Source organism: Salmo salar, chromosome 05 (assembly GCF_965601325.2).
Source record: "Salmo salar chromosome 05, fSalSal1, whole genome shotgun sequence".
NCBI lineage: Eukaryota > Metazoa > Chordata > Actinopteri > Salmoniformes > Salmonidae > Salmo > Salmo salar.
In genome coordinates, this window is record NC_138295.1 from 79,381,271 (window position 1) to 79,408,693 (window position 27,423).

Consider the following 27,423-nt stretch of genomic DNA (forward strand, 5'->3'; position numbering starts at 1 on the left):
CATTATTTCCATGAAATAAACACACACATTGATTTATTAGACATACGGTGATTACTTAAAAATACAATTCAAAATACAGAGAAAAATATACTTAACAAAATAAAGAAAAGACTGGGGGCTTAACTAGCTGGTAAACGAGTGGACGTCTTCATTTATCTATCTTCTTTGGCTTTAATTCTGCACTGCCACGCCAGCGCACGTGGGGATGAATTTAGCGCGCTTGGTGACATGCCTCGCGCCAGGTGCCAGATCACAGTGAGAGACGCGCTTAAAATCAACTACACACACAGCAGCAAAAAGCCGAGTAAACGTTAAAGTCAGTTGAGATAGATAACGGGTAAGTTGCTAACTAACAGACATGCCATAACTGAGGCGCACATTCTATATGTCTGTAAACGGAAAGGGCTAGGCCTACTACATAAGTGAAAATCAAAGTAGCTTACGTTAGCAAATTAACAGTAGCTAAATTATGATATCATGATTGACGTGACAAAGTTCAGGCCAAAGTTGTCTGCGTGTCTTTGTGTAGCCTAGAGAGTATATGGCGGTGCCTGGTGATGTCAGAGGAAGAGGCCTGTCTGGGCTCCCCGATATGAATGGAGAAGAGGAGGAGGAGGAAGAATCACATGAGGTGAGAGCAACAGTGAACACACACACGTCATGTGTGCTAAACCAACTACAAACAATGGGCCATGGCAGAGTAAGATAATGTGTGTGTGTTTCCAGGTGTTGCTGAGCGTGTTTGCCCAGCATGGGCAGTTGGGGTTGTGTTTCTATGACAGCAGAGACTTCACTCTGCACTACATGCCTGACACCTCAGACAACCACGAGCTCCAACTGTTGGCCAGAGGTACATACTAAAGTTAAACACACATACACTTACACACACCTAAACTACTAACTGACCCAAACACATTTCTCCGTCCCCCTGTCCCTCTCCCCTCGGTCCCCTCTCCCTTGTCCCCCTCTCCTCCTCTCCCTCCCCCTGTCCTCTCCCTCCCCCTGGTCCCCTCTCCCTTGTCCCCCTCTCCTCCTCTCCCGTCTCCTTCTCCTCTCCCTCCCCCTGTTCTCCTCTCCTTCCCCCTGTCCCCGGTCCCCTGCCTCTGCCCCCTCCGGTCTTCCCCCTCCCTCTCTCAGTGGTCCAGGAGGTGAGCCCTCATGTGATCATTACCAGTGCTAAGCAGGAACGCTGCATGGTCCAGTTCGTGCAGGGACTGGGTGAGGAGGAGCACCGCACAGGGAGGACTGGGGAAGGCAAAACTTTAGGCTGGCCGGGGAGGGGTGATGGTTAAGGTTTATACATTTGTACTTTCTTCCCCTTTCTCACTTTATCTGCTTGCCCTTCTATCACTCTCTCTCAAGCTTTCTCCTATCTCTCACTCTCTTCTTTTTCTCTCTCTTCTATCCCCCTCTCTTTCTGACTCCCTCTCCTCCCTGCTTCCAGGAGGCAACCCAGACTACAGGCCTGAGGTGGTGACCTATCCCTATGTGGACTTTGGTAAGAACAGCTGCCTTGCCTGTGGTAATACACTAGGTATTGTTCTCAGTGTAACTTTTGAACATCAATAGTCAAGTTTTCAGTTACAGATTCTCTCTCTCTCCCTCTCTTTACCACAGGTCTGGAGGTCAGTAAGCAGAGGCTGTTGTCTGCCCATTTTCCCTTCCTTCCTCCCGCCGTCTCAGAGAGAGAGAGAATCTCCTACCTCTCCTCCTGCATCTCCTTCGACCCCCCCGGGGCTCCCCCCCTCATGGTGAGTTCTCCTCCCCCCTCATGGTGAGTTCTCCTCCCCCCTCATGGTGAGTTCTCCTCCCCCCTCATGGTGAGTTCTCCTCCCCCCTCATGGTGAGTTCTCCTCCCCCCTCATGGTGAGTTCTCCTCCCCCTTGTTCCAGGAAAATAACCTCACACTGACATTTGAGATTAAATTGAAAATTGTGTGTGTGTGTGTGTGTGTGTGTGTGTGTGTGTGTGTGTGTGTGTGTGTGTGTGTGTGTGTGTGTGTGTGTGTGTGTGTGTGTGTGTGTGTGTGTGTGTGTGTGTGTGTCCTAGCTGCGGTCAGTAGGTGCGTTGCTGAAGTGTCTGGACAGGAGGAGAGTGGGAGTGGAGCTAGAGGACAGCAGTGTGGGAGTCCCCATCTTACAGTTCCACACCTACACACTGTAAGACACACACACAACACACACATACAGAGAGATGGGTCAGTTGTGTATAGGTATTGTGGTTGAATGTTTTTTTTCACATCTGAATTTCATTCCTCTTACAGGAAAGACATAGTGTACGTGGACCAGGATACTTACAGGTCAGTCCCCCTGGAGACGAACACAGACACAAACACACACACACACTCTCTCTGCCATGTTTGTTGTGTGTTCCAGCGTGCTGCAGATCTTCAAGTCGGAGCTGCACCCCTCTGTGTACAAGCTGCAGTCTGGGGAGAAGGAAGGGCTCAGTCTCTATGGTAACACACATTATGGGAAGTTAATGCGCTGATGTGATGTCAGTACATTCTCACACTCGCATTATGAGAAGCGGTGATCTCTCAGGCGTGTTTCCTGTAGTGATGATGTCATGGGTGTTGGTGTCTCTGTTTCAGGGATACTGAATCACTGCAGGTGCAAGTTTGGCTCCAAACTGCTTCGGTGAGGAAAACCTGTTCTCATGGTTGAAGTGTCAGAAACCAACCACACACAGATTATATCTGAGAAACATAATCAATACCTCAGTACCTGTTTGTGGTGCGTAGTCATAATCTATCCATCCTTGTTCAGCTAGTTGGTTATTGCGCTCTCTCTCTCTCTCTCTCTCTCTCTCTCTCTCTCTCTCTCTCTCTCTCTCTCTCTCTCTCTCTCTCTCTCTCTCTCTCTCTCTCTCAGCCAGTGGTTTCTGAGGCCTACTCGTGACCTGGCGGTGTTGAACAGGAGACAGGAAGTTGTGAGATTCTTCTCCTGTCCACGCAACTCTGACTCCCTAAACACTTTGCAGTCCTCCCTACGCAACATCAGGAACATCCCGGTAACCATGACCTGTGAACTTTACCCTTCAGCGCCATGCAGGCCTCAGTCTGCATCATCAGTGATGAGTATGAATATTCTGTAATAAAGAGTTATTTCTCCTGCTGTAGACTCTCCTGCGTTCGATGTCTCTGTCTCACACCAAAGTCTCTGACTGGCAGGGTCTCTACAAGGTAGGAGTTCTATGGCCATTTATCTATATGAATAGCGTGTCTGAATGTGTATTAGACAATCTACGGTGCAGTGTGAATAGTGTGTGTGTGTCTGTGTTGTAGACAGTGTATAGTGCAGTGTGTATCAGGGACACAGTGCGCTCCCTGCCTCAGTCCATCCAACTCTTCCAGGAGATCAGTGAGGGATTCTCAGATGACCTTTACTACATCGCCTCGCTCATCAGCAGAGTGGTGGGACACACAGTACACACGTCAGGTGCAGCTCCCATGTTCTGTATGTCAATGTGTTTCATTCTCATTTTATTCTGTGATTTGTGTATTGTATAGGTGGACTTTGAGGGCAGTTTAGCAGAAAACCGTTTCACTGTCAAACCCAATGTGGACCCTGCTATAGACGAGAGTGAGTATTCATAACATTAGGCAATGCTGAAGGTTAGAGTTATGTTAGGATTATGTTTGTTGAAGGTTGGGATTGTTGAAGGTTGGGATTATGTTTGTTGAAGGTTGGGATTATGTTGGTTGAAGATTGGGGTTATGTTTGTTGAAGTTTGGGGTTATGTTTGTTGAAGGTTGGGGTTATGTTTGTTGAAGGTTGGGTTATGTTTGTTGAAGGTTGGGGTTATGTTTGTTGAAGGTTGGGGTTATGTTTGTTGAAGGTTGGGATAAGGTTAGTTGAAGATTGGGATAAGGTTAGTTGAAGGTTGGGATAAGGTTAGTTGAAGGTTGGGATAAGGTTAGTTGAAGGTTGGGATAAGGTTAGTTGAAGGTTGGGATAAGGTTAGTTGAAGGTTGGGATAAGGTTAGTTGAAGGTTGGGATAAGGTTAGTTGAAGGTTGGGATAAGGTTAGTTGAAGGTTGGGATAAGGTTAGTTGAAGGTTGGGATAAGGTTAGCTAAAGGTTGGGTTAAGGTTAGCTGAAGGTTAGGGTTTTGTTAGCTGAAGGTTAGGGTTAGCTGATGGTTAAGGTAAGGTGAAGGTTAGGGTCATCTTAGTCACCTCCGTCTGCTCCCTCTGCCAGAGAAGAGGAGGATGATGGGACTGTCTGACTTCCTGACGGACGTGGCTCGCAGAGAGCTGGAGCACCTGGACACCCGCATCCCCTCCTGCTGCGTCATCTACATCCCCCTGGTCTGAGACATCTACTATTACTGTCTGTCTACATCCCCCTGGTCTGACATCTACTACTACTGTCTGTCTACATCCCCCTGGTCTGACATCTACTACTACTGTCTGTCTACATACCCCTGGTCTGACATCTACTACTACTGTCTGTCTACATCCCCCTGGTCTGACATCTACTACTACTGTCTGTCTACATCCCCCTGGTCTGACATCTACTACTACTGTCTGTCTACATCCCCCTGGTCTGAGACATCTACTACTACTGTCTGTCTACATCCCCCTGGTCTGAGACATCTACTACTACTGTCTGTCTACATCCCCCTGGTCTGAGACATCTACTACTACTGTCTGTCTACATCCCCCTGGTCTGACATCTACTACTACTGTCTGTCTACATCCCCCCCTGGTCTGACATCTACTACTACTGTCTGTCTACATCCCCCTGGTCTGACATCTACTACTACTGTCTGTCTACATCCCCCTGGTCTGACAACTACTACTACTGTCTGTCTACATCCCCCTGGTCTGACATCTACTACTTCTGTCTGTCTACATCCCCCTGGTCTGACATCTACTACTACTGTCTGTCTACATCCCCCTGGTCTGACATCTACTACTACTGTCTGTCTACATCCCCCTGGTCTGACATCTACTACTACTGTCTGTCTACATACCCCTGGTCTGACATCTACTATTACTGTCTGTCTACATCCCCCTGGTCTGACATCTACTACTACTGTCTGTCTACATCCCTCTGGTCTGACATCTACTACTACTGTCTGTCTACATCCCCCTGGTCTGACATCTACTATTACTGTCTGTCTACATCCCCCTGGTCTGAGACATCTACTACTACTGTCTGTCTACATCCCCCTGGTCTGACATCTACTACTACTGTCTGTCTACATCCCCCTGGTCTGACATCTACTACTACTGTCTGTCTACATCCCCCTGGTCTGAGACATCTACTACTACTGTCTGTCTACATCCCCCTGGTCTGACATCTACTATAACTGTCTGTCTACATCCCCCTGGTCCGAGACATCTACTATTACTGTCTGTCTACATCCCCCTGGTCTGACATCTACTACTACTGTCTGTCTACGTCCCCCTGGTCTGACATCTACTACTACTGTCTGTCTACATCCCCCTGGTCTGACATCTACTACTACTGTCTGTCTACATCCCCCTGGTCTGAGACATCTACTACTACTGTCTGTCTACATCCCCCTGGTCTGAGACATCTACTACTACTGTCTGTCTACATCCCCCTGGTCTGAGACATCTACTACTACTGTCTGTCTACGTCCCCCTGGTCTGAGACATCTACTACTACTGTCTGTCTACATCCCCCTGGTCTGAGACATCTACTACTACTGTCTGTCTACGTCCCCCTGGTCTGAGACATCTACTACTACTGTCTGTCTATGTCCCCCTGGTCTGAGACATCTACTACTACTGTCTGTCTACATCCCCCTGATCTGAGACATCTACTACTACTGTCTGTCTACATCCCCCTGATCTGAGACATCTACTACTACTGTCTGTCTACATCCCCCTGGTCCGAGACATCTACTACTACTGTCTGTCTATGTCCCCCTGGTCTGAGACATCTACTACTACTGTCTGTCTACATCCCCCTGGTCTGAGACATCTACTATTACTGTCTGTCTACATCCCCCTGGTCTGAGACATCTACTACTACTGTCTGTCTACACTCCTACTACTGTCTGTCTATGTCCCCCTGGTCTGAGACATCTACTACTACTGTCTGTCTACGTCCCCCTGGTCTGAGACATCTACTACTACTGTCTGTCTATGTCCCCCTGGTCTGAGACATCTACTACTACTGTCTGTCTACATCCCCCTGGTCTGAGACATCTACTACTACTGTCTGTCTACATCCCCCTGGTCTGAGACATCTACTACTACTGTCTGTCTACATCCCCCTGGTCTGAAACATCTACTACTACTGTCTGTCTACATCCCCCTTGTCTGACATCTACTACTACTGTCTGTCTACATCCCCTTGATCTGACATCCATCATGGGGTTACCCATCCCTGGTTTACATGCTAACAAGGATGCTAAATGCTAAACAAATACATCTAAAGTGTACCTTGCTGACTGTCAGGATCAATAGGATGCTGATGCTTTCTAAACATCCATAAAATAAGGTGAAATTGTAATCTGGATGTCCTATCCTATCAACATAATTTATTTATCTCTTTCTTTCTCTCTCAGATAGGGTTCCTGCTCTCGGTCCCTCGGTTGCCCAGCATGGTGGAGAAAGAGGACTTTGAGATAGAGGGCCTTGACTTCATGGTGCGTGTATGATACATGTGTATGTTTGCACCCACTGTGAGTATGAGTTTATGATGTGTGTATGTTTTCACTGTGTGTGTGTGTGTGTGTGTGTGTGTGTGTGTGTGTGTGTGTGTTTAGTTTCTGTCTGAGGAGCGTCTGCACTACCGCAGTCAGAGAACCAAGGAGCTAGATGACCTGCTGGGAGACTTACACTGTGACACCAAAGGTCAGGCTGTCAGCCCTCCCCTCTTTCTCTCGCTCCTCTTCTCTCGTCTCTCTCTCTCTCTCTGTGCCCTCTCTAAAATGGGGACACACATAATCCAGAAAAAGAAATATCAGAACGAGCAATGTCAGAAACCGGAATATAAACCACGGGTTGGAGGCACTTTAATTGGGGAGAACGGGCTCATGTTAATGAAGTGGAATGGTATTAAATACAGCAAACAAATTAAACATGCGCAGAATACAACAGGTGTAGACCTTACCTTGAAATGCTTACTTACAAGCCCTTAATAACCTCTTTGGGCTAGGTGGGACACTAGCGCCCCATCTCGACAACATCCGGTGAAATTGCAGAGCGCGAAATTCAAAATACAAAAATCGTAATATTAAACATTCATGAAAATACAAGTGTCATACATCATTTAAAATCTTAAATTCTTGTTGTATCACATTGTATGCTTTACGGCGAAAGCATACAATGTGATTATCTGAGGACAGTGCCCGCATACAAAAGCATTAAAAACATTTTCCAAACCAGCAGAGGCATCACAAAAGTCAGAAATAGCGATAAAATAAATCACTTACCTTTGAAGATCTTCCTCTGTTTGCAATCCCAAGGGTCCCAGCTACAAAAGTCCTTCTTTATATCCCAAAAAAGTCAGTTTAGTTGGCGTGTTTGATTCAGTAATCAAGTCAAATCAAAGGTTATTTGTCACGTGCGCCGAATACAACAGGTGTAGACCTTACAGAGAAATGCTTACTTACAGGCTCTAACCAATAGTGCGAAAAAAAGGTGTGTGTGTGTGTGTGTGTGTGTGTGTGTGTGTGTGTGTGTGTGTGTGTGTGTGTGTGTGTGTGTGTGTGTGTGTGTGTGTGTGTGTGTAGGTAAGTAAAGAAATAAAAAAAACTGTAAAAAGACATTGGAAAATAAGAGTAGCAAGGCTATATACAGACACCGGTTAGTCAGGCTTATTGAGGTAGTATGTACATGTGGGTATGGTTAAAGTGACTATGCATATATGATGAACAGAGAGTAGCAGTAGCGTAAAAAGAGGGGTTGGCGGGTGGTGGGACACAGTGCAGATAGCCCGGTTAGCCAATGTGCGGGAGCACTTGTTGGTCGGGCCAATTGAGGTAGTATGTACATGAATGTATAGTTAAAGTGACTATGCATATAAGATAAACAGAGAGTAGCAGGGGGAGGGCACACAATGAAAATTGTCCGGGTAACCATTTGGTTACCTGTTCAGGAGTCTTATGGCTTGGGGGTAAAAGCTGTTGTGAAGCCTTTTTGTCCTAGACTTGGCTCTTCGGTACCGCTTGCCATGCGGTAGTAGAGAGAACAGTCTATGACTGGGGTGGCTGGGGTCTTTGACAATTTTCAGGGCCTTCCTCTGACACCGCCTGGTGTAGAGGTCCTGGATGGCAGGCAGCTTTGCCCCAGTGATGTACTGGGCCGTACACGCTACCCTCTGAAGTGCCTTGCGGTCGGAGGCCGAGCAATTGCCGTGCCAGGCAGTGATGCAACCGGTCAGGATGCTCTCGATGTTGCAGTTGTAGAACCTTTTGAGGATCTCAGGACCCATGCCAAATCTTTTTAGTTTCCTGAGGGGGAATAGGCTTTGTCCTGCCCTCTTCACGACTGTCTTGGTGTGTTTGGACCATTCTAATTTGTTGTTGATGTGGACACCAAGGAATTTGAAGCTCTCAACCTGCTCCACTACAGCCCCGTCGATGAGAATGGGGACATGCTCGGTGCTCCTTTTACTGTAGTCCACAATCATCTTCTTAGTCTTGGTTACGTTGAGGGATAGGTTGTTATTCGGGCACCATCCGGCCAGGTCTCTGACCTCCTCCATATAGGCTGTCTCGTCGTTGTCGGTGATTAGGCCTACCACTGTTGTGTCGTCAGCAAACTTAATGATGGTGTTGGAGTCGTGCCTGGCCATGCAGTCGTGGGTGAACAGGGAGTACAGGAGGGGACTGAGCACGCACCCCTGGGGAGCTCCAGTGTTGAGGATCAGCGTGGCAGATGTGTTGCTACCTACCCTCACCACCTGGGGGCGGCCCGTCAGGAAGTCCAGGATCCAGTTGCAGAGGGAGGTGTTTAGTCCCAGGTTCCTTAGCTTAGTGATGAGCTTTGAGGGTACTATGGTGTTGAACGCTGAGCTGTAGTCAATGAATAGCATTCTCGCATAGGTGTTCCTTTTGTCCAGGTGGGAAAGGGCAGTGTGGAGTGCAATAGAGATGGCATCATCTGTGGATCTATTTTGGCGGTATGCAAATTGGAGTGGGTCTAGGGTTTCTGGGATAATGGTGTTGTTGTGAGCCATTACCAGCCTTTTAAAGCACTTCATGGCTACGGACGTGAGTGCTACGGGTCTGTAGTCATTTAGGCAGGTTGCCTTTGTGTTCTTGGGCACAGGGACTATGGTGGTCTGCTTGAAGCATGTTGGTATTACAGACTCAATCAGGGACATGTTGAAAATGTCAGTGAAGACACCTGCCAGTTGGTCAGCACATGCCCGGAGCACATGTCCATCTGGCTCCGCAGCCTTGTGAATGTTGACCTGTTTAAAGGTCTTACTCACGTCGGCTACAGAGAGCGTGATCACACAGTCATCCGGAACAGCTGATGCTCTCATGCATGCCTCAGTGTTTCTTGCCTCGAAGCGAGCATAGAAGTGATTTAGCTCGTCTGGTAGGCTCGTGTCACTGGGCAGCTCGCGGCTGTGCTTCCCTTTGTAGTCTGTAATAGTTTGCAAGCCCTGCCACATAAGACGAGCGTCGGAGCCGGTGTGGTATGATTCAATCTTAGCCCTGTATTGACGCTTTGCCTGTTTGATGGTTCGTCGCAGGGCATTGCGGGATTTCTTGTAAGCTTCCGGGTTAGAGTCCCGCACCTTGAAAGCGGCAGCTCTACCCTTTAGCTCACCCGTTCCACTTGTTCAACATGCATACAAAGGAATCCCAAAAGTTACCAATAAACTTCGTACAAACAAGTCAAACAACGTTTCTAATCAATCCTCAGGTACCCTAATATGTAAATAAACGCAACATTTTGAGACGGAATGTAGTATGTTCAATACCGGAGATAAATAACAAGGTACGTGCGTCCACACAGTCAAAATGAGAGCCACCTTGAAAAACTACAACTACTAATTCATTTTTCAAACCCTTTCTAAAGACTGTTGACATCTAGTGGAAGCCATAGGAACTGCAATCTGGGAGGATTTCTTTTGAATATCCCATAGACAAGCATTTCAATGGGTGGTGACCTCAAAAAAACAAAAGAATCCGGATGGATTCTCCTCGGGTTTTTGCCTGCCATATCAGTTCTGTTATACTCACAGACATTATTTTAACCGTTTTTTTTAGAAACTTCAGACTGTTTTCTATCCAATACTACCAATTATATGCATATCCTAGCTTCTGGACCTGAGTAACAGGCAGTTTACTTTGGGCATGTCAGTCACTTCCGAACAACTTCCGAATACTGTCCCCTAGCCTTAACCAACAATACAGTGAAAGAAATTAGAGTTAAGAAAATATTTACTAAATAAACTAAAGTAAAAAATGTATAAAAAGTAACACAATAAAATTACATAACAATAACGAGGCTATATACAGGGGGTACCGGTACCAAGTCAATGTGCGTTGGTACCAGTGGCGATTTTAGCATGTAAATCTTGGTGGGGCAAAAAAAACAATTGTGGGATGCATGCCAGCAAAGCCACTACACAACACGACACTAAACAATACATTAATTGCACTATAACGGTGCCCAATAACTGTTAGGGCTTACATAAAACTTTCCCAACAGCAGAGTCCCAACAGCAGTCCCAACACCTTACCACCTACACCTGGCTGTCAGCGGAGACTTGTCTGTCAGCGAAACAGTTCATTCAGCCTCATTTACTGCCTTTAAAAAAAACATAGCTGATATGTAACCTTTATTTAACTAGGCAAGTCAGTTAAGAACAAATTCTTATTTACAATGACAGCCTACCCCGGCCAGACTTGGACGACTCTGGGCCAATTGTGTACCGCCCTATGGGACTCCCAATCATGGCCGGATGGGATACTGCCTGGAAATGGCTGACGTGTTTAAACAAATGTGGTTTCTACTGACAATTGAGATGTACAAACTATGGCATAAGGGGACGACAAGCGAATAACAGGCAATCCGTAATTTTGATTAAGACATTCATGAGCAAGCTAGGACGGGCGTAGTCAATATAACTATTTGTTCAGCACTTTTGAGATGTACAGCAACAGAATTCAGAACATGGGCCGTTCTTAGTGTTCTCCCTGTACACCAAGTCAAAATTGAAGGATAAATAAAGGGGGCATATAAGCAGACAATGAAAGGTCTTACAATATTCGATGATTACATTTCTAAAAAAACTGGTTATAGGCTACATGTGCACTACCAGGTCAGAACAAAATTAAGAAGTGAAAATAGACCAAATTATTTGGGTGAGGCACATGGGCTACTAACAGCTTACTACACAACATACACTTAGTATTACTTTCTTAGCTACAGTATACATATCTCCCTGCCATATTACATCATTTATGCAGCAGCATACAAGACATTTTTGGACTCACCTTGTTGTCCTGTGTTCACTTGAACAGGAAGGTGGCGCGGCGCTCCTTTGTGGGCACATTTTGTCATCAGTCTGGCATTCTCTGGATTTATGATGCTTTCAAGACAACTGGGACTATATGAAAAGGAGGGCCAAAGAGGCCCCCATTAACATCGCAGGGCTGAAGTGGAGCGGGTCGAGAGTTTCAAGTTCCTTGGTGTCCACATCACCAACAAACTATCATGGTCCAAACTCACCAAGAATTGTGAAGAGGGCACGACAACACCTTTTCCCCCTCAGGAGAATGAAAAGATTTGGCATAGGTCCCCAGATCCGCAAAAAGTTCTACAGCTGCATCCTGACTGGTTGCATCACCGCCTGGTATGGCAACTGCTCGGCATCTGACCATAAGGCTCTACAGAGGGTAGTGCGTACGGCCCAGTACATCACTGGGGCCAATCTTCCTGACATTTAGGACCTATATACCAAGCGGTGTCAGAGGAAGGCCCAAACAATTGTAGGACCAAAAGGCTCCTTAACAGCTTCTACCCCCAAGCCATAAGACTGCTATTATTAACAATTAATCAAATGGCCACCTGGACTATTTACATTGACCCCCCTTTGTTATTACACAGCTGCTACTCGCTGTTTATTATCTATGCATGGTCACTTTACAAATTACCTCGATTAACCTGTGTCCCCGCACGTTGACTCGGTATCGGTACCCCCTGTACATAGCTTCGTTATTGTTATGTAATTTTCTTATTATCTTTTTGATATTTTTTTTTTACTTTAGTTTATTTAGTAAATATTTTCTTAACTATATTTCTTGAACTGCATTGTTGGTTAGGGGCTTGTTGTTTTTGGCGCATGGGACAAATACAATTTCATTTGATCACGTAGTACCAGTCTTGGACGACATCAAACCAGGACGAGAAGCTAGTAACGCTAGCTAGCTATGCTAACTTATGCATTTACATTTTACATTTTTACATTTTAGTCATTTAGCAGACATTCTTATCCAGAGCGACTTACAGTAGTGAATGCATACATTTGATACATTTTTTTCTCCGTACTGGTCCCCCGTGGGAATCGAACCCACAACCCTGGCGTTGCAAACACCATGCTCTACCAACTGAGCCACACAGGACCGTGCGTGCGCCTTCTCATCCTACAGTTACAAATAACATCAACTCTTTTCAGAATATTAAGTAGCAGTCTGCCTACCTGTTGGTTCTTAACTCCGTAATTTTAATTCCATCTTCCGTTGATTAGATATCTCCTAACCTTTGCCACACATGGAGACTATGATTGTAGCCTATTGGCACTTTGATGACTTATGATTGGCCAACAACATGCTACATGCACCACTCTTCTGAAAAGCAAGACCAGCAGCATAAATTATACATTTCTGTCTTGTCTCTCTGCTGCAGCAGTCACGTTTGGATATTTACAGGCCCTTCCGGACAAGTCAGTTAAAATTACACATACTCAAGACCTGTGACAATCATATGAGATCTGACCCAGACCCGTGGCGTTATTTAGAATTCTCTAGGGTACAACCGAAGAAACCCTTTGGGGAAGAAAAAAAAAAGTAGACCATACTCTCTGCATGTCTGAATCTCTCTCTCTCTCTCTCTCTCTCTCTCTCTCTCTCTCTCTCTCTCTCTCTCTCTCTCTCTCTCTCTCTCTCTCTCTCTCTCTCTCTCTCTCTCTCTCTCTCTCTCTCTCTCTCTCTCTCTCTCTCTCTCTCTCTCTCTCTCTCTCTCTCTCTCTCTCTCTCTCTCTCTCTCTCTCTCTCTCTCTCTCTCTCTCTCTCACAGACATGGAGACAGCGGTTATGACACAGCTGCAGACCACAGTGCTGGAGAGAAGCGCCTGTCTATACAAGGTGTGCGTCTTTATGTGGTATCTCTGTGTGCACACTTACCTTTTCGTGGGATTATGCTACGTGTGTGTGTGTGTGTGTGTGTGTAGGTTCTGGATCTGAGTGCTGAGCTGGACTGTCTGATGGCACTGAGCCACGCCTCCCAGGAGTACGGATACACTACCCCCACTCTGGCCAACCACCACAGGATAACACTCAGACAGGCCAGGTACGCACACTCAGACCCCATTCCAGCTGGCTAAATGCCTGTATGAACCCCTAAGGTATCCAGGGAGGAGGTTAGAGAGGCAGATAAGGGTTGTTGTTGCTCAGATATCTCTTTCTCTCACTCTCTCAGACACCCTCTGTTGGAGTTGTGTTCTCCTATGTTTGTGTCTAACTCCTTCCTGAGTTCTGAGACTCTGGGACGGGTCAAGATCATCACCGGACCCAACTCATCTGGCAAGAGCATCTACCTCAAACAGGCAAAGACAGACACACACTTACTCACACACACAGAAAGTGTCAAAGACAGTTTCAGGATAGATTGTTGTCTCTTCCTTCTGATTGGCTGGGTCAGGTGGGTCTGATTGTGTTCATGGCTCTGATTGGTTCTGACGTGCCAGCGAAGGAGGCAGAGATTGGTCTGGTGGACGGAATCTTCACACGCATGCAGAGCAGAGAATCTGTGTCTGTAGGACTCAGCACCTTCATGATAGACCTCAACCAGGTACACACACACACTACACACACACACACACACACTACACCAGTGGTGGAAAAAGTACCAAATTGTCATACTTGAGTAAAAGTAAAGATACCTTAATAGAAATTGACTCCAGTAAAAGTGAAAGTCAGAGAGAGAGAGAGAATTAGAGGGAGCATACTTAAATTCACACAGGCCACAAGATAAGACAGGAGAATTACACCAGATATAACAGACTGACCCTAGCCCCCTGACTCATAGACTATTGCAGTATAGATACTGGAGGTTGAGACGGGGGGGGTCGGGGGACACTGGCCCCGTCCAACGATAGACATTTTACATTTACATTTTAGTCATTTAGCAGACGCTCTTATCCAGAGCGACTTACAGTAGTGAATGCATACATTTCATACATTTTTTTTTTTTTTCTGTGCTGGCCCCCCGTGGGAATCGAACCCACAACCCTGGCGTTGCAAACACCATGCTCTACCAACTGAGCTACAGGGAAGGCTAATAGCCCTGGTCAGGGCCAACCAGGCAGGATATAAATACTACTTGAGTAAAATTCTAAAAGTATTGGATTTTAAATGTACTTAAGTATTAAAATGACATGTAATTGCTAAAATATACTTTAAGATCAAGATGCACTATTCATAAATCGCTCCGCCATTTCCTGGTTCCAAAAATCCTAATAGTTTGCCAAATGTCAGTTTATGTGACAAAACAAGCAGTCATTCTGTAGAGAATCATTGTACCATCTAAACCGCTGTGAAATATATTTTCTGTAACCAAAACTATTGTATATTCAGCTTTTTGAAGCTGGTGTACAAAACCAAAAGTAAAAGACGCAAAAACAAACTTCAGAACGCGAAGCATAGAATAGCCCACATCTATCGCTTCTTAGACTTGCTTTCAGTGGGAATGAAATATCTATAACTCACAATTCTATGTGAATTTGGTCAGGTCAAGCAAAAATTTACATTATTTATCAAAATTAAAAGTATAAATCATTTAAAATTTTAAGCAAACCAGATGGCACAATATTTTTATTTTTTTAATATTGATAGCCAGAGGCACAGTCCAACACTCATTTACAAACAAAGCATGTGTGTTTAGTGAGTCCGCCAGATCAGAGGCAGTATGTAGGCAGGGAAGTTCTCTTTAAGTGCGTGAATTTGACTATTTTCCTGTCTTGCTAAGAATTTAAAATGTAACAAGTAATTTTGGGTATCCGGGAAAATGTATGGGAGTAAAAAGTACATTATTTTCATTAGGAATGTAGTGGAGTAAAAGTAAAAGTTTTCACAAATATAAATAGTAAAATACAGATACCGCCCAAAAAAACTACTTAAGTAGTACTTTAAAGTATTTTCACTTAAATACTTTACACCACTGCACTACAGACACACATGCATTTACCTATTCTCAGTGTGTCATACACGTATGTGTGTGTATGTCTGTGCTACAGATGGCTCATGCTCTGAACCACAGCAGCGGTCACTCACTGGTCCTGATTGATGAGTTTGGGAAAGGAACTAACACGGTGAGAGAGAGGGAAAGAGGGATGAAACACGTGAGAGACATGAAAGTAGGGATGGAGGAGAAAGGTCTCCCTTACACTGCCCAGTTATTTGCCTTTCTTTGGGTCTTTCTATGCTTCAGTGTTTCAATGTGGTTCCAAGTAAACTGTTGAACTGTTTCTCACCAGGTGGATGGGCTTTCCCTTCTGGCGGCATCTATCTCTCATTGGCTGAAAAGAGTTCCAGCTGAGGTTCCTCACATTCTATTGGCCACTAACTTCCACAGTCTGCTACAGCTGGGTCTCCTACCTTCCTCAGGCCTGCTGTCACTACTGGTACTGCCTGTGTATGTGTGTAATCTGTCCCTTTCTGTATGTAAGGCCGGGATTTGTTGGGGAAAAACCCTTTTAAAAGGTGTATTGTCTGCCCTAAGCATGTCTTGGACTGAAGCCCTAAGCATGCCTTGGACTGAATCCCAGCCTTGATATGTTGTGTGTGTGTGTGTGTGTGTGTGTGTGTGTGTGTGTAGACTCTGGAGACAGCGGTGGATGGGGATGAATTGGTGTTTCTGTACCAGCTGAAGGATGGGATCTGTCGCTCCAGCTACGCAGCCAACATCGCTACACTGGCAGGCCTTCCCCCCAGCCTCGTACAGAGAGGAGTGGAGGTACACTACACCACACACACACTAGCATAGCTGCGGGAAGTAGGGGTGCTGCAGCACTCCCTGAAAAATCGGAAGATTTTATTTTATATGTAGAGTGCATTCGGAAAGTATTCAGACCTCTTGACTTTTTATACGTTTTGTTACATTACAGCCTCAAATACACACAATACCCCACAATGACAAAGCGAAAACAGCTTTCTTTTAAACATTTTTGCACATTTATTACAAATAAAAAAACATACCTTATTTACGTAAGTATTCAGACCCTATGAGACTCAAATTTGAGCTCAGGTGCATCCTGTTTCCATTTTTTTTTAAGAAAAATGCAATTGCAACCTCTTTGCAATAAGGAATTGAGACCAAAAGCTCAAGAGAAGTTAAGTGTTTAATACCAAGGATACAGTCAGCTGAGTGCACACATTTAGAAGTTCACAAAACATCTTATACTCTTCCCTCCTTTTGGTCACCACCCTCTTGTAGGTGTCACCTCCCCAGCTATACATTTTATAACCCCAATGAGTTTCCCTCCTTTCCCCTGTGGAATGTCCATGGTCCTATCTTTGTTTTGCTAGATGTCAGAATCACAACCCGTCCATCTTCATTGTCCTGGGCCTGACCCTGCTCTTTGATCCTAGGCAATTTCCTCTTATCTGATTAGGTCAACCTTTCTAAATTAGCATACACACAGTTTCATGGCCTAAACTCCATTAATAATCACAATACTCATTCACTAAACAGGATACAAACAAACTACAGTTTAACTTGAAACATGTTACATTTTAATAGAATCCATCACATTCATCATCCTTGAGATGTTTCTACAACTTGGAGTCCACCCCAATCAGGCTAGTATGGTAGAGTGACCAGACAGCAGCCACTCCTCAGTAAAAGGCACATGACAGCCTGCTTGGAGTTTGCCAAAAGGCACCTAAAGGACTCTCAGACCATGAGAATCAAGATTCTCTGGTCTGATGAAACCAAGGTTGAACTCTTTGGCCTGAATGCCAAGTGTCACGTCTGGGGGAAACCTGGCACCATCCCCCATGGGGAATCGTGGTGGCAGCATCATGCTGAGGGGTTGTTTTTCAGCGGCAGGGACTGGGAGACTAGTCAGGATCGAGGGAATGCTGAACATAACAAAGTACAGAGATCTTTGATGAAAACCTGCTCCAGAGCGCTCAGGACCTCAGACTGGGGGCGATGGTTCACCTTCCAACAGGACAACAACACAAAGACAACACAGGAGTGGCTTCGGGACAAGTCTCTGAATGTCCTTGAGTGGCCCAGCCAGAGCCTGGACTTGAACCCGATCAAACATCTCTGGAGAGACCTGAAAATAGCTGTGCAGTAACGCTCACCATCCAACCTGAGAGCTTGACAAGATCTACATAGAAGAATGGGAGAAACTCCCCAAATACAGGTGTGCCAAGCTTGTAGCGTCATACCCAAAATGACTCGAGGCTGTAGTTGCTGCCAAATATGCTTCAACAAAGTACTGAGTAAAGGGTCCTGAATACTAATGTAAATGTGATATTTCAGTTTTAAATTTTTTGTAAATTTGCTCAAAAAAAAAAAGGGTTTGTCATTATGGGTATTGTGTGTAGATTGATGAGGTGGGGGGGAAAAAACAATTTAATCCATTTAGAATAAAGCTAACATAACAAAATGTGGGAAAAGTCAAGGGGTCTGAATACTTTCAGAATGCGCTGTGTGTGTTTATACAGTTGAAGTCGGAAGTTTACATACACTTAGGTTGGAATCATTAAAACACATTTTTCAACCACTCCACAAATGTCTTGTTAACAAACTATAGTTTTGTTCGGTTAGGACATCTACTTTGTGCATGACACAGGTAATTTTTCCAACAATTGTTTACAGACAGATTATTTAACTTATAATTCACTGTATCACAATTCCAGTGGGTCAGAAGTTTACATACACTAAGTTGACTGTGCCTTTAAACAGCTTGGAAAATTCCAGAAAATGATGTCATGGCTTTAGAAGCTTCTTGACATCATTTTAATCAATTGGAGGTGTACCTGTGTACTCAGTGCCTCTTCGCTTGACATCATGGGAAAATCTAAAGAAATCAGCCAAGACCTCAGAAAAAGATTGTAGACCTCCAAGTCTGGTTCATCCTTGGGAGCAATTTCCAAATGCCTGAAGGTACAATGTTCATCTGTACAAGCAATAGTACGTAAGTATAAACACCATAGGACCACGCAGCTGTCATACCGCTCAGGAAGGAGACACGTTCTGTCTCCTAGACATTAACGTACTTTGGTGCGTTTAAAAAAAAATAGAACTGTTTGGCCATAATGACCATTGTTATGTTTGGAGGAAAAGGGGGAAGCTTGCAAGCCGAAGAACACCATCCCAACCGTGAAGCACAGAGGTGGCAGCATCATGTTGTGAGGGTGCTTTGCTGCAGGAGGGACTGGTGCACTTCACAAAATAGATGGCATCATGGGAAGGAAAATTATGTGGATATGTTGAAGCAACATCTCAAGACATCAGTCAGGAAGTTAAAGCTTGGTCGCAAATGGGTCTTCCAAATGGACAATGACCCCAAGCATACTTCCAAAGTTGTGGCAAAATGATTTAAGGACAACAAAGTCAAGGTATTGGAGTGGCCATCACAAAGCCTTGACCTCAACCCTATAGAAAATCTGTGGGCAGAACTGAAAAAGCGTGTGTGAGCAAGGAGGCCTACAAACCTGACTCAGTTACACCAGCTCTGTCAGGAGGAATGGGCCAAAATTCACTCAATTTATTGTGGCAAGCTTTTGGAAGGCTACCCAAAACGTTTGACCCAAGTTAAACAATTTAAAGGCAATGCTACCAAATACTAATTGAGTGTATGTAAACTTCTGACCCACTGGGAATGTGATGAAAGAAATAAAAGCTGAAATAAATCATTCTCTCTACTATTCTGACATTTCACATTCTTACAATAAAGTGGTGATCCTAACTGACCTAAGACAGGGAGTTTTTACTTGGATTAAAAGTCAGGAATTGTGAAAAACTGAGTTTAAATGTATTTGGCTAAGGTGTATGCAAACTTCCGACTTCAACTGTATATTTATTTATTTCTCCACAAAAGTAGTGCACACCATCTTTAATAGTGCTGTATTAGCGGACTGATATAGCATCTGTAACGCGGCCAAAAAAAAAATTCTCCAGCACCCACCCTCAAATATATTCTTTAACAATTTTATTTCTACCATGAATGAAAATATAAAGCAGCCTCCACTCTCCCAAACTACTTCCTATGTCTATGCACACAAGTACAATAAGGCATCACATTTATTTCAACAGAAATGCAAACTAAGAGTGTAAGTTATGTATGTGCGTTTGTGTAGGTATCTGAACTGTACAGAACAGGAAAGACCATTAAACGCATCGACCGACCATCTACAGAGGAGCAGGCAAACAAGTAAGTCACACACTCACAGTGAACACACACAAAGTCAAATCAAATGTTATTGGCCGAATACAACAGGTGTAGACAGTGTAATGCTTACTGACGAGCCCATTCCCTACAGTGCAGAGTTAGAATAAGACAAATATTTACTCAATAAAAAGGAAATAGTAACACAATAACAACAATAACGAGGCTAAATACGAGGAGTACCTGTACCGAGTCAATGTGCAGGTGAGACTCTAAAGACAGATTTTACATTTAAATAAGTTGAGATAAAAGAATGCATGTAAATGTGAACATGAATGAATGCCTCCACTTCAGTTTACTCTGACGTTTTTTCTTGCACTGATTTATGAAATGATTTATGAAAACTGACTTGATAGGTTGATGTCCTCATTGTGGTTTTACAGGCGTTTTTTGAGTTATGTACACACGTTATTAGAATAGTTATGAAATAAATGCACAATGTTATATTTGGTAACACTTGCTTATTTTCCAACGACTCCAACCCCATTCGATGCATTGAACGGATGTGGGTGGATCAATATCTACATACGGTTGCTAATTATAAACACTTACAAACACTCTGAGGAAGGCCTTGAGGTCGATACGTAAAGTTATTAAAGAGCAGTGATACTATCAAGATCAGTGTGTGGGTTTCCTCTTTTTCTCATCTTATTCAGCTGTTACCATTCACCTGCAACACAGATGGCTCAGATGAACATTTTAAATAAGTTATTCTGTCTGCAATACATACACACACACAGGTGTTTTCTTTGTGTGTGTGTCCCTGTCAGGTGTGTTTGTGTGGTGAAGAAGTTCCTGTGTGTGAACCTTGAGGACCAGAGTGTGGATCTGCAGCGCTACATGAAGGAGGAGCTGCTTCCCTCTGGAGGAGACCTGCTCTAACAGCAACACACCTGTATACCAGTACTACTGTTGTCTATCTAACAGCAACACACCTGTATACCAGTACTACTGTTGTCTATCTAACAGCAACACTACTGTATACCAGTACTACTGTTGTCTATCTAACAGCAACACACCTGTATACCAGTACTACTGTTGTCTATCTAACAGCAACACACCTGTATACCAGTACTACTGTTGTCTATCTAACAGCAACACTACTGTATACCAGTACTACTGTTGTCTATGTAACAGCAACACTACTGTATACCAGTACTACTGTTGTCTATCTAACAGCAACACTACTGTATACCAGTACTACTGTTGTCTATCTAACAGCAACACTACTGTATACCAGTACTACTGTTGTCTATCTAACAGCAACACTACTGTATACCAGTACTACTGTTGTCTATGTAACAGCAACACTACTGTATACCAGTACTACTGTTGTCTATCTAACAGCAACACTACTGTATACCAGTACTACTGTTGTCTATCTAACAGCAACACTAGTGTATACCAGTACTACTGTTGTCTATGGAACAGCAACACTAGTGTATACCAGTACTACTGTTGTCTATGTAACAGCAACACTACTGTATACCAGTACTACTGTTGTCTAACAGCAACACTACTGTATACCAGTACTACTGTTGTCTATCTAACAGCAACACTATTGTATACTAGTTTTTCTGTTGTCTATGTAACAGCAACACTACTGTATACCAGTACTACTGTTGTCTATGTAACAGCAACACTACTGTATACCAGTACTACTGTTGTCAATGGGAGATACACTAAAACACTGTCCAGTATGACCTCAGCTTCACTGACTGTAAGAGGAAGTTGCCCCAAGATGCTGATGGATTTAGAGAGGTTAAGATGATCCTAGATCTGTGCCTATGGGTCTGAGAGATTGATGCATACTACTTTAGGATTTACCATAACACTAAAGTCAATGGGAGATACTGTAGTATTCTCTATGGAATATTTCAGTTTGGAGGAGAACATAAAAGTAATTTTAACGTGTTTAAAATATCCCAACCAAGATTGAGGACAATGTAAATTCGTATTACGTTATTCACAGTTACAATTCAGAATGTTCAATAAATATGATAGAAAATAAAATCCAGTCTCCTTTTCTAGTTTATGCCAACAACAGAATGAGAAAATTACATTTATTCAAAATTGAATTCCATAAAACCATCTAACCAATTTTGCCTAAGCCTAGAGTCAGCTTCTAAGGTTTGAACATGAGACTTTTGCCTCAGTCTGGCACATCCACATATGTTAATTACTGTCCATATTCCTCGACAAATAAACACAGAATATTAACAGAATTAAGAAAATTGAATAAAGGTGAGCTGCTGGGGACTTTATGATGCATGGTGGTTATTGTAGTCTGTTGAAGGTGAGGATCATGGTTATTATAGTCACTGTCGGGGAGAGGAGTGTGTTGAGGGGTAGTGTGTGTCCGGTGTTGCAGAAGTGTGTGTCACAGCAGTGCCTGGTCATCACGTAGATGGTTGTGTTGGAGAAGATCTCCACATTGGTCACCAGCTCACACTCCTTCGCCTTGACACAGCCCAGCAATTTAACATCCAACACATCACCTACAGAAACACACACACACACTGTTAACACACATAGACACTGTCAACACACTAATACGCCCCTCTTCACATTTCTCTGCCAAAAATCCACAAAACCCAGCACCGTAATGTCCCACACACACACAGAAACACTCACACACAGCCCCCACACACAGAGAAACACTCACACACAGCCCCCACACACACACACACACACAGAAACACCCACACACAGCCCCCACACACAGAGAAACACTCACACACAGCCCCCACACACACACACACAAAGAAACACTCACACACAGCCCCCACACACAGAGAAACACTCACACACAGCCCCCACACACAGAGAAACACTCACACACAGCCCCCACACACACAGAAACACTCACACACAGCCCCCCCACACACAGAAACACTCACACACAGCCCCCCCACACACAGAAACACTCACACACAGCCCCCACACACACAGAAACACTCACACACAGCCCCCACACACACAGAATCACTCACACAGCCCCCACACACAGAGAAACACTCACACACAGCCCCCACACACAGAAACACCCACACACAGCCCCCACACACACAGAAACACCCACACACAGCCCCCACACACACAGAAACACCCACACACAGCCCCCACACACACAGAAACACCCACACACAGCCCCCACACACACAGAAACACCCACACACAGCCCCCACACACACAGAAACACCCACACACAGCCCCCACACACACAGAAACACTCACACACAGCCCCCCCACACACACACAAACACCCACACACAGCCCCCCCACACACACACACACACACACACAGAAACACACACACAAACACACAGAAACACACACACACAGCCCCCACACACACACAGAAACACCCACACACAGCCCCCACACATACACACACAGCCCCCCCACACACACAGAAACACCCACACACAGCCCCCACACATACACACACAGCCCCCCCACACACACAGAAACACCCACACAGCCCCCCCACACACAAACACCCACACACAGCCCCCCCACACACACACAGAAACACCCACACACACAGAAACACCCACACACAGCCCCCACACACACACACAGCCCCCACACCCACACACAGCCCCCACACACACAGAAACACACACACAACCCCCCCACACACACAGAAACACACACACACAGCCCCCCCACACACACAGAAACACCCACACACAGCCGCCCCACACACACAGAAACACCCACACACACATTAACATTCACACATAGCCCCCACACACACACACACACAGCCCCCCCACACACACAGAAACACACACACAAACACACAGAAACACACACACACAGCCCCCCCACACACAGAAACACACACACACACACACACAGAAACACCCACACAGCCCCCACACACACAGAAACACCCACACAGCCCCCCCACACACACACAGAAACACTGACACACAGCCCCCCCCACACACACATAGAAACACACACACACACAGAAACACCCACACACAGCCCCCACACACACACAAACACCCACACACAGCCGCCACACACACACACAGCCCCCACACACACACAGAAACACCCACACACAGCCCCCACACACACACACAAACACAGCCCCCCCACACACACACAAACACCCACACACAGCCCCCACACACACAGACAAACACCCACACACAGCCCCCACACACACACAAACACCCACACACAGCCCCCACACACACACAGAAACACCCACACACAGCCCCCACACACACACACAAACACCCACACACAGCCCCCACACACACACACCCACACACAGCCCCCACACACAGCCCCCACACACACACAAACACACACACACACAGCCCCCACACACACAGACAGAAACACCCACACACAGCCCCCACACACACACACAGAAACACTCACACACAACCCCCACACACACACAGAAACACTCACACACAGAAACACCCACACACAGAAACACCCAGCACCCGCCGGCCATGTCTATCCATGTGACCCACCTGCCTTCCCTCGGCCAGTGTAGCACTTCTCCCCGATGTTGCAGTTGGTTTTGGTGGTGTAGCAGGCATCCCAGAAGCCCAGGTCACAGCGGAAACACTGCAGAGGCCCCTCCTCCCATTGCTCCTCCTGATCATCCTCATCTGGGACCACAGGGTAATATCATATACAGTACACTCTCACACAGGGACATAATCGCTACAAGTCATGAGTGCTATATTGATTTATTGATAGAATTGATCATTTAAAGTCAAAGGCTGCTCCTGACGGAGACAACATTACATACATAAAAAAAACTACTTTTACTTCACTACATTCCTAAAGAAAATGATGTACTTTTTCCTCCATACATTTTCCCTGACACCCAAAAGTAGGACAGGAAAATGGTCTAATTCACAAACTTATCAAGAGAACATCCCTAGTCATCCCTACTGCCTCTGATCTGGTAGACTCACTAAACACATGTTTCCTTTGTAAATGATGTCTGCATGTTGGAGTGTGCCCCTGGCTATCCGTAAATTAAAAAAATAAGAAAAGGCTGCCGTCTTGTTCGCTTAACATAAGGAATTTGAAATTATTTATAATTTTTAATCAAGTAGTATTTTACTGGGTGACTTTCACTTGAGTCATTTTATTTTAAGTTATCTTTACTTTTACTCAAGTATGACAATTGGGTACTTTTTCCACCACTGCTTATTCTGAGTTTTCTGAAGCTTATTCTTGAGGCACACACAAAATCTATTATCCAATCAAAATGACACTGCACAAGGAGCCCTGCCAGTGTCTGCAGTATTTTCCTATCATGAAAACATTATTTCCTAGCCAGAAACTTTACTTTTTGGTTAACCTTGGGGAGAGATTTTAAGGCCATACTCTCACCTGATGGGTCACTATCTTACTCACATCCAAGGTAGCTCACGGTAACCACTGTGTCTATAGCAGACCACAGAAGACTGTGTCTATAGCAGACCACAGAAGACTGTGTCTATAGCAGACCACAGAAGACTGTGTCTATAGCAGACCACAGAAGACTGTGTCTATAGCAGACCACAGAAGACTGTGTCTATAGCAGACCACAGAAGACTGTGTCTATAGCAGACCACAGAAGACTGTGTCTATAGCAGACCACAGAAGACTGTGTCTATAGCAGACCACAGAAGACTGTGTCTATAGCAGACTACAGAAGACTGTGTCTATAGCAGACTACAGAAGACTGTGTCTATAGCAGACTACAGAAGACTGTGTCTATAGCAGACTACAGAAGACTGTGTCTATAGCAGACTACAGAAGACTGTGTCTATAGTAGACTACAGAACACTGTGTCTATAGTAGACTACAGAACACTGTGTCTATAGTAGACTACAGAAGAATGTGTATAGTGCACCAAGATGTTACAGTAAGAGGGGAAACTAAAGTAGTTTAGTCAGGTAATTTTCTTAGGTAGCTTGTGTTCATCTGCCAGCAGTATACCACAATGCATCCCTCTACTGAAAAGCATTAATGGTGGATGAGGTAAGTTTGTAAAGCACTTTGAGCACCTACGGTAGGTGGAAATTAGGTTTAGGTGGTAAGTCTAACCCTATGTACACATTAGGGTTAGACTTACTGCTTATAGCTAGTCCAGCTATACTGTTGTTCCATTACCACCTAACATGGCCATCCACCTCTGGTGGGAGCAGCTCCTAGTGCTAATCCAAACCCTGAGTTTCAGTGATGTTCCTAATCTCTGGTCATCAGCCCCTCTCATCCTGTTAGCTTGTTAGCCCCTGCCAGCTCAGGTGAACACTAATTGGCTAGAGGGTTGGGGTTGCACAAACTCACCAACTAGAACTAGGAAGTATTTCATCCAGTGTTTGCTATATCACTGGGTTGGAACAAAGACCTGCATGCACACACCAGGACTACGGTGGACCTAATGATTACTAAATGGATTATAATAGCTACCTAAAACTAATTCCAGTAATCATCCCAAACCAGAGAAGGCTGGTGGGAGGAGCTATAGGAGGACAGGCTCATTGTGATGTCTGGAATGGAATCAATGGATTGGTATCAAACACATCAAACATATGACAACCATGTTTGACTCTGTTCCATTCATTCCATTCCTCCTATAGCTCATCCCACCAGCCTCCTCTGTCCCAAACATAGAGTCACCCAATTCAACCTCAACTTAACTCTCTTCCAGTAATTATCTTCTCTTCCAGTAATCATCCCAAACGTAGTCACCCAACCCAACATTTTTTCAGGAAAAAAAGCACAACTACCTTCAGGATAGTGACTGCAGGACTGGTGGAGGTGGTTAAATACATGAAAAGCCCATCCTCTTCAATCAGAACAATCCCAGTATTTGTATAAAACTGATACATTTGTGTAATATCATATAATTATTTTCGTAGTGAATATGTTCATGGAGGCTCTGTGTAGCTACGATGTCATGTTTATGTTCCTATTGACGTGTTATGTATGCTTTATGAACACACATTTAAAAATATATATATCTTAAATGTGCTGTAGCAGTTTGGAGTTTTTTATTTTATGTATTTAACCTTTATTTAACTAGGCAAGTCAGTTAAGAACAAATTCTTATTTACAATGACCTGGGTCTGTAGTTGGTGTTAAACAACATCATGAAAGATATATAATATAATTCTATGATTATAACATTTCAATTTTATGTCCCCCACCTTCTGTGTGAAAAACTTCACATCCCATACCTAAAGTATAGCCTACCTAAATACTATGACCCAGATCAGAGAAAGACCAATTCATCTCGATTTACCTGCAGAAGCTGTTAACATCGCCAGGGCAAAAACACAGAGCATCAATCCCCTCATTTCAGAAATAAATCCTTCAAACTATCCAGAGAAGGGCCAGTTGAGACCACAAAACGAGGAGTGTCCCTGAGGAAGTCAATGAGCTCCATTGTGACAGTAGGAGCAGGCACCCCTGTAGCTAGAATTGGATTAAGACGCATTATACCTGTCTATTCTCACAGACCAATCACTGTTGTTGTCAGAGGCAACACTGCGCAAGGCATCCGGAGCAGAGAGGTAAAGACAGAGGCTCTCTATAAGCTGTCTATATATAGACAGCTTATAGAGAGCCTCTGTCTTTACCTCTCTGCTCCGGATGGCTTGCCCACTGATCCGGAGCATGTTATTGCAGTAGTGGAAAAAGTACCCAATTGTCATACTTGAGTAAAAGTAAAGATACCTTAATACAAAATGACGTGCGTAAAAGTCACCCAGTAAAATACTTGAGTATCAAAAGTAAATGTAATTGCTCA

At 44.6% G+C, this 27,423-nt stretch overlaps 2 protein-coding genes across 2 annotated transcripts; one reads left to right on the forward strand and one right to left on the reverse strand.

Moving 5' to 3' along the window:
* Positions 1 to 206: 206 nt before the first annotated feature.
* On the forward strand, positions 207 to 20,516 carry msh5 (mutS homolog 5). Its single transcript, XM_045718997.2, has 26 exons — positions 207 to 337; positions 530 to 631; positions 727 to 850; positions 1,138 to 1,218; positions 1,445 to 1,498; positions 1,618 to 1,751; positions 2,050 to 2,159; positions 2,264 to 2,299; positions 2,376 to 2,458; positions 2,594 to 2,639; positions 2,874 to 3,012; positions 3,122 to 3,184; positions 3,287 to 3,415; positions 3,512 to 3,584; positions 4,203 to 4,312; positions 6,550 to 6,630; positions 6,751 to 6,838; positions 13,247 to 13,314; positions 13,401 to 13,519; positions 13,649 to 13,775; positions 13,871 to 14,020; positions 15,465 to 15,539; positions 15,705 to 15,851; positions 16,046 to 16,183; positions 19,546 to 19,619; positions 20,405 to 20,516. The coding sequence occupies exons 2-26, from the start codon at positions 542 to 544 to the stop codon at positions 20,514 to 20,516; spliced, it is 2,451 nt and encodes an 816-aa protein (XP_045574953.2). The 5' UTR covers positions 207 to 337; positions 530 to 541.
* LOC106605954 (protein Bouncer) lies at positions 19,381 to 27,180 on the reverse strand. The gene is made up of 3 exons (XM_045719002.2): positions 26,917 to 27,180; positions 24,140 to 24,280; positions 19,381 to 22,132 (listed from the first exon to the last, which is right to left on the reverse strand). The coding sequence occupies exons 1-3, from the start codon at positions 26,969 to 26,971 to the stop codon at positions 21,912 to 21,914; spliced, it is 417 nt and encodes a 138-aa protein (XP_045574958.1). The 5' UTR covers positions 26,972 to 27,180; the 3' UTR covers positions 19,381 to 21,911.
* Positions 27,181 to 27,423: the final 243 nt, after the last annotated feature.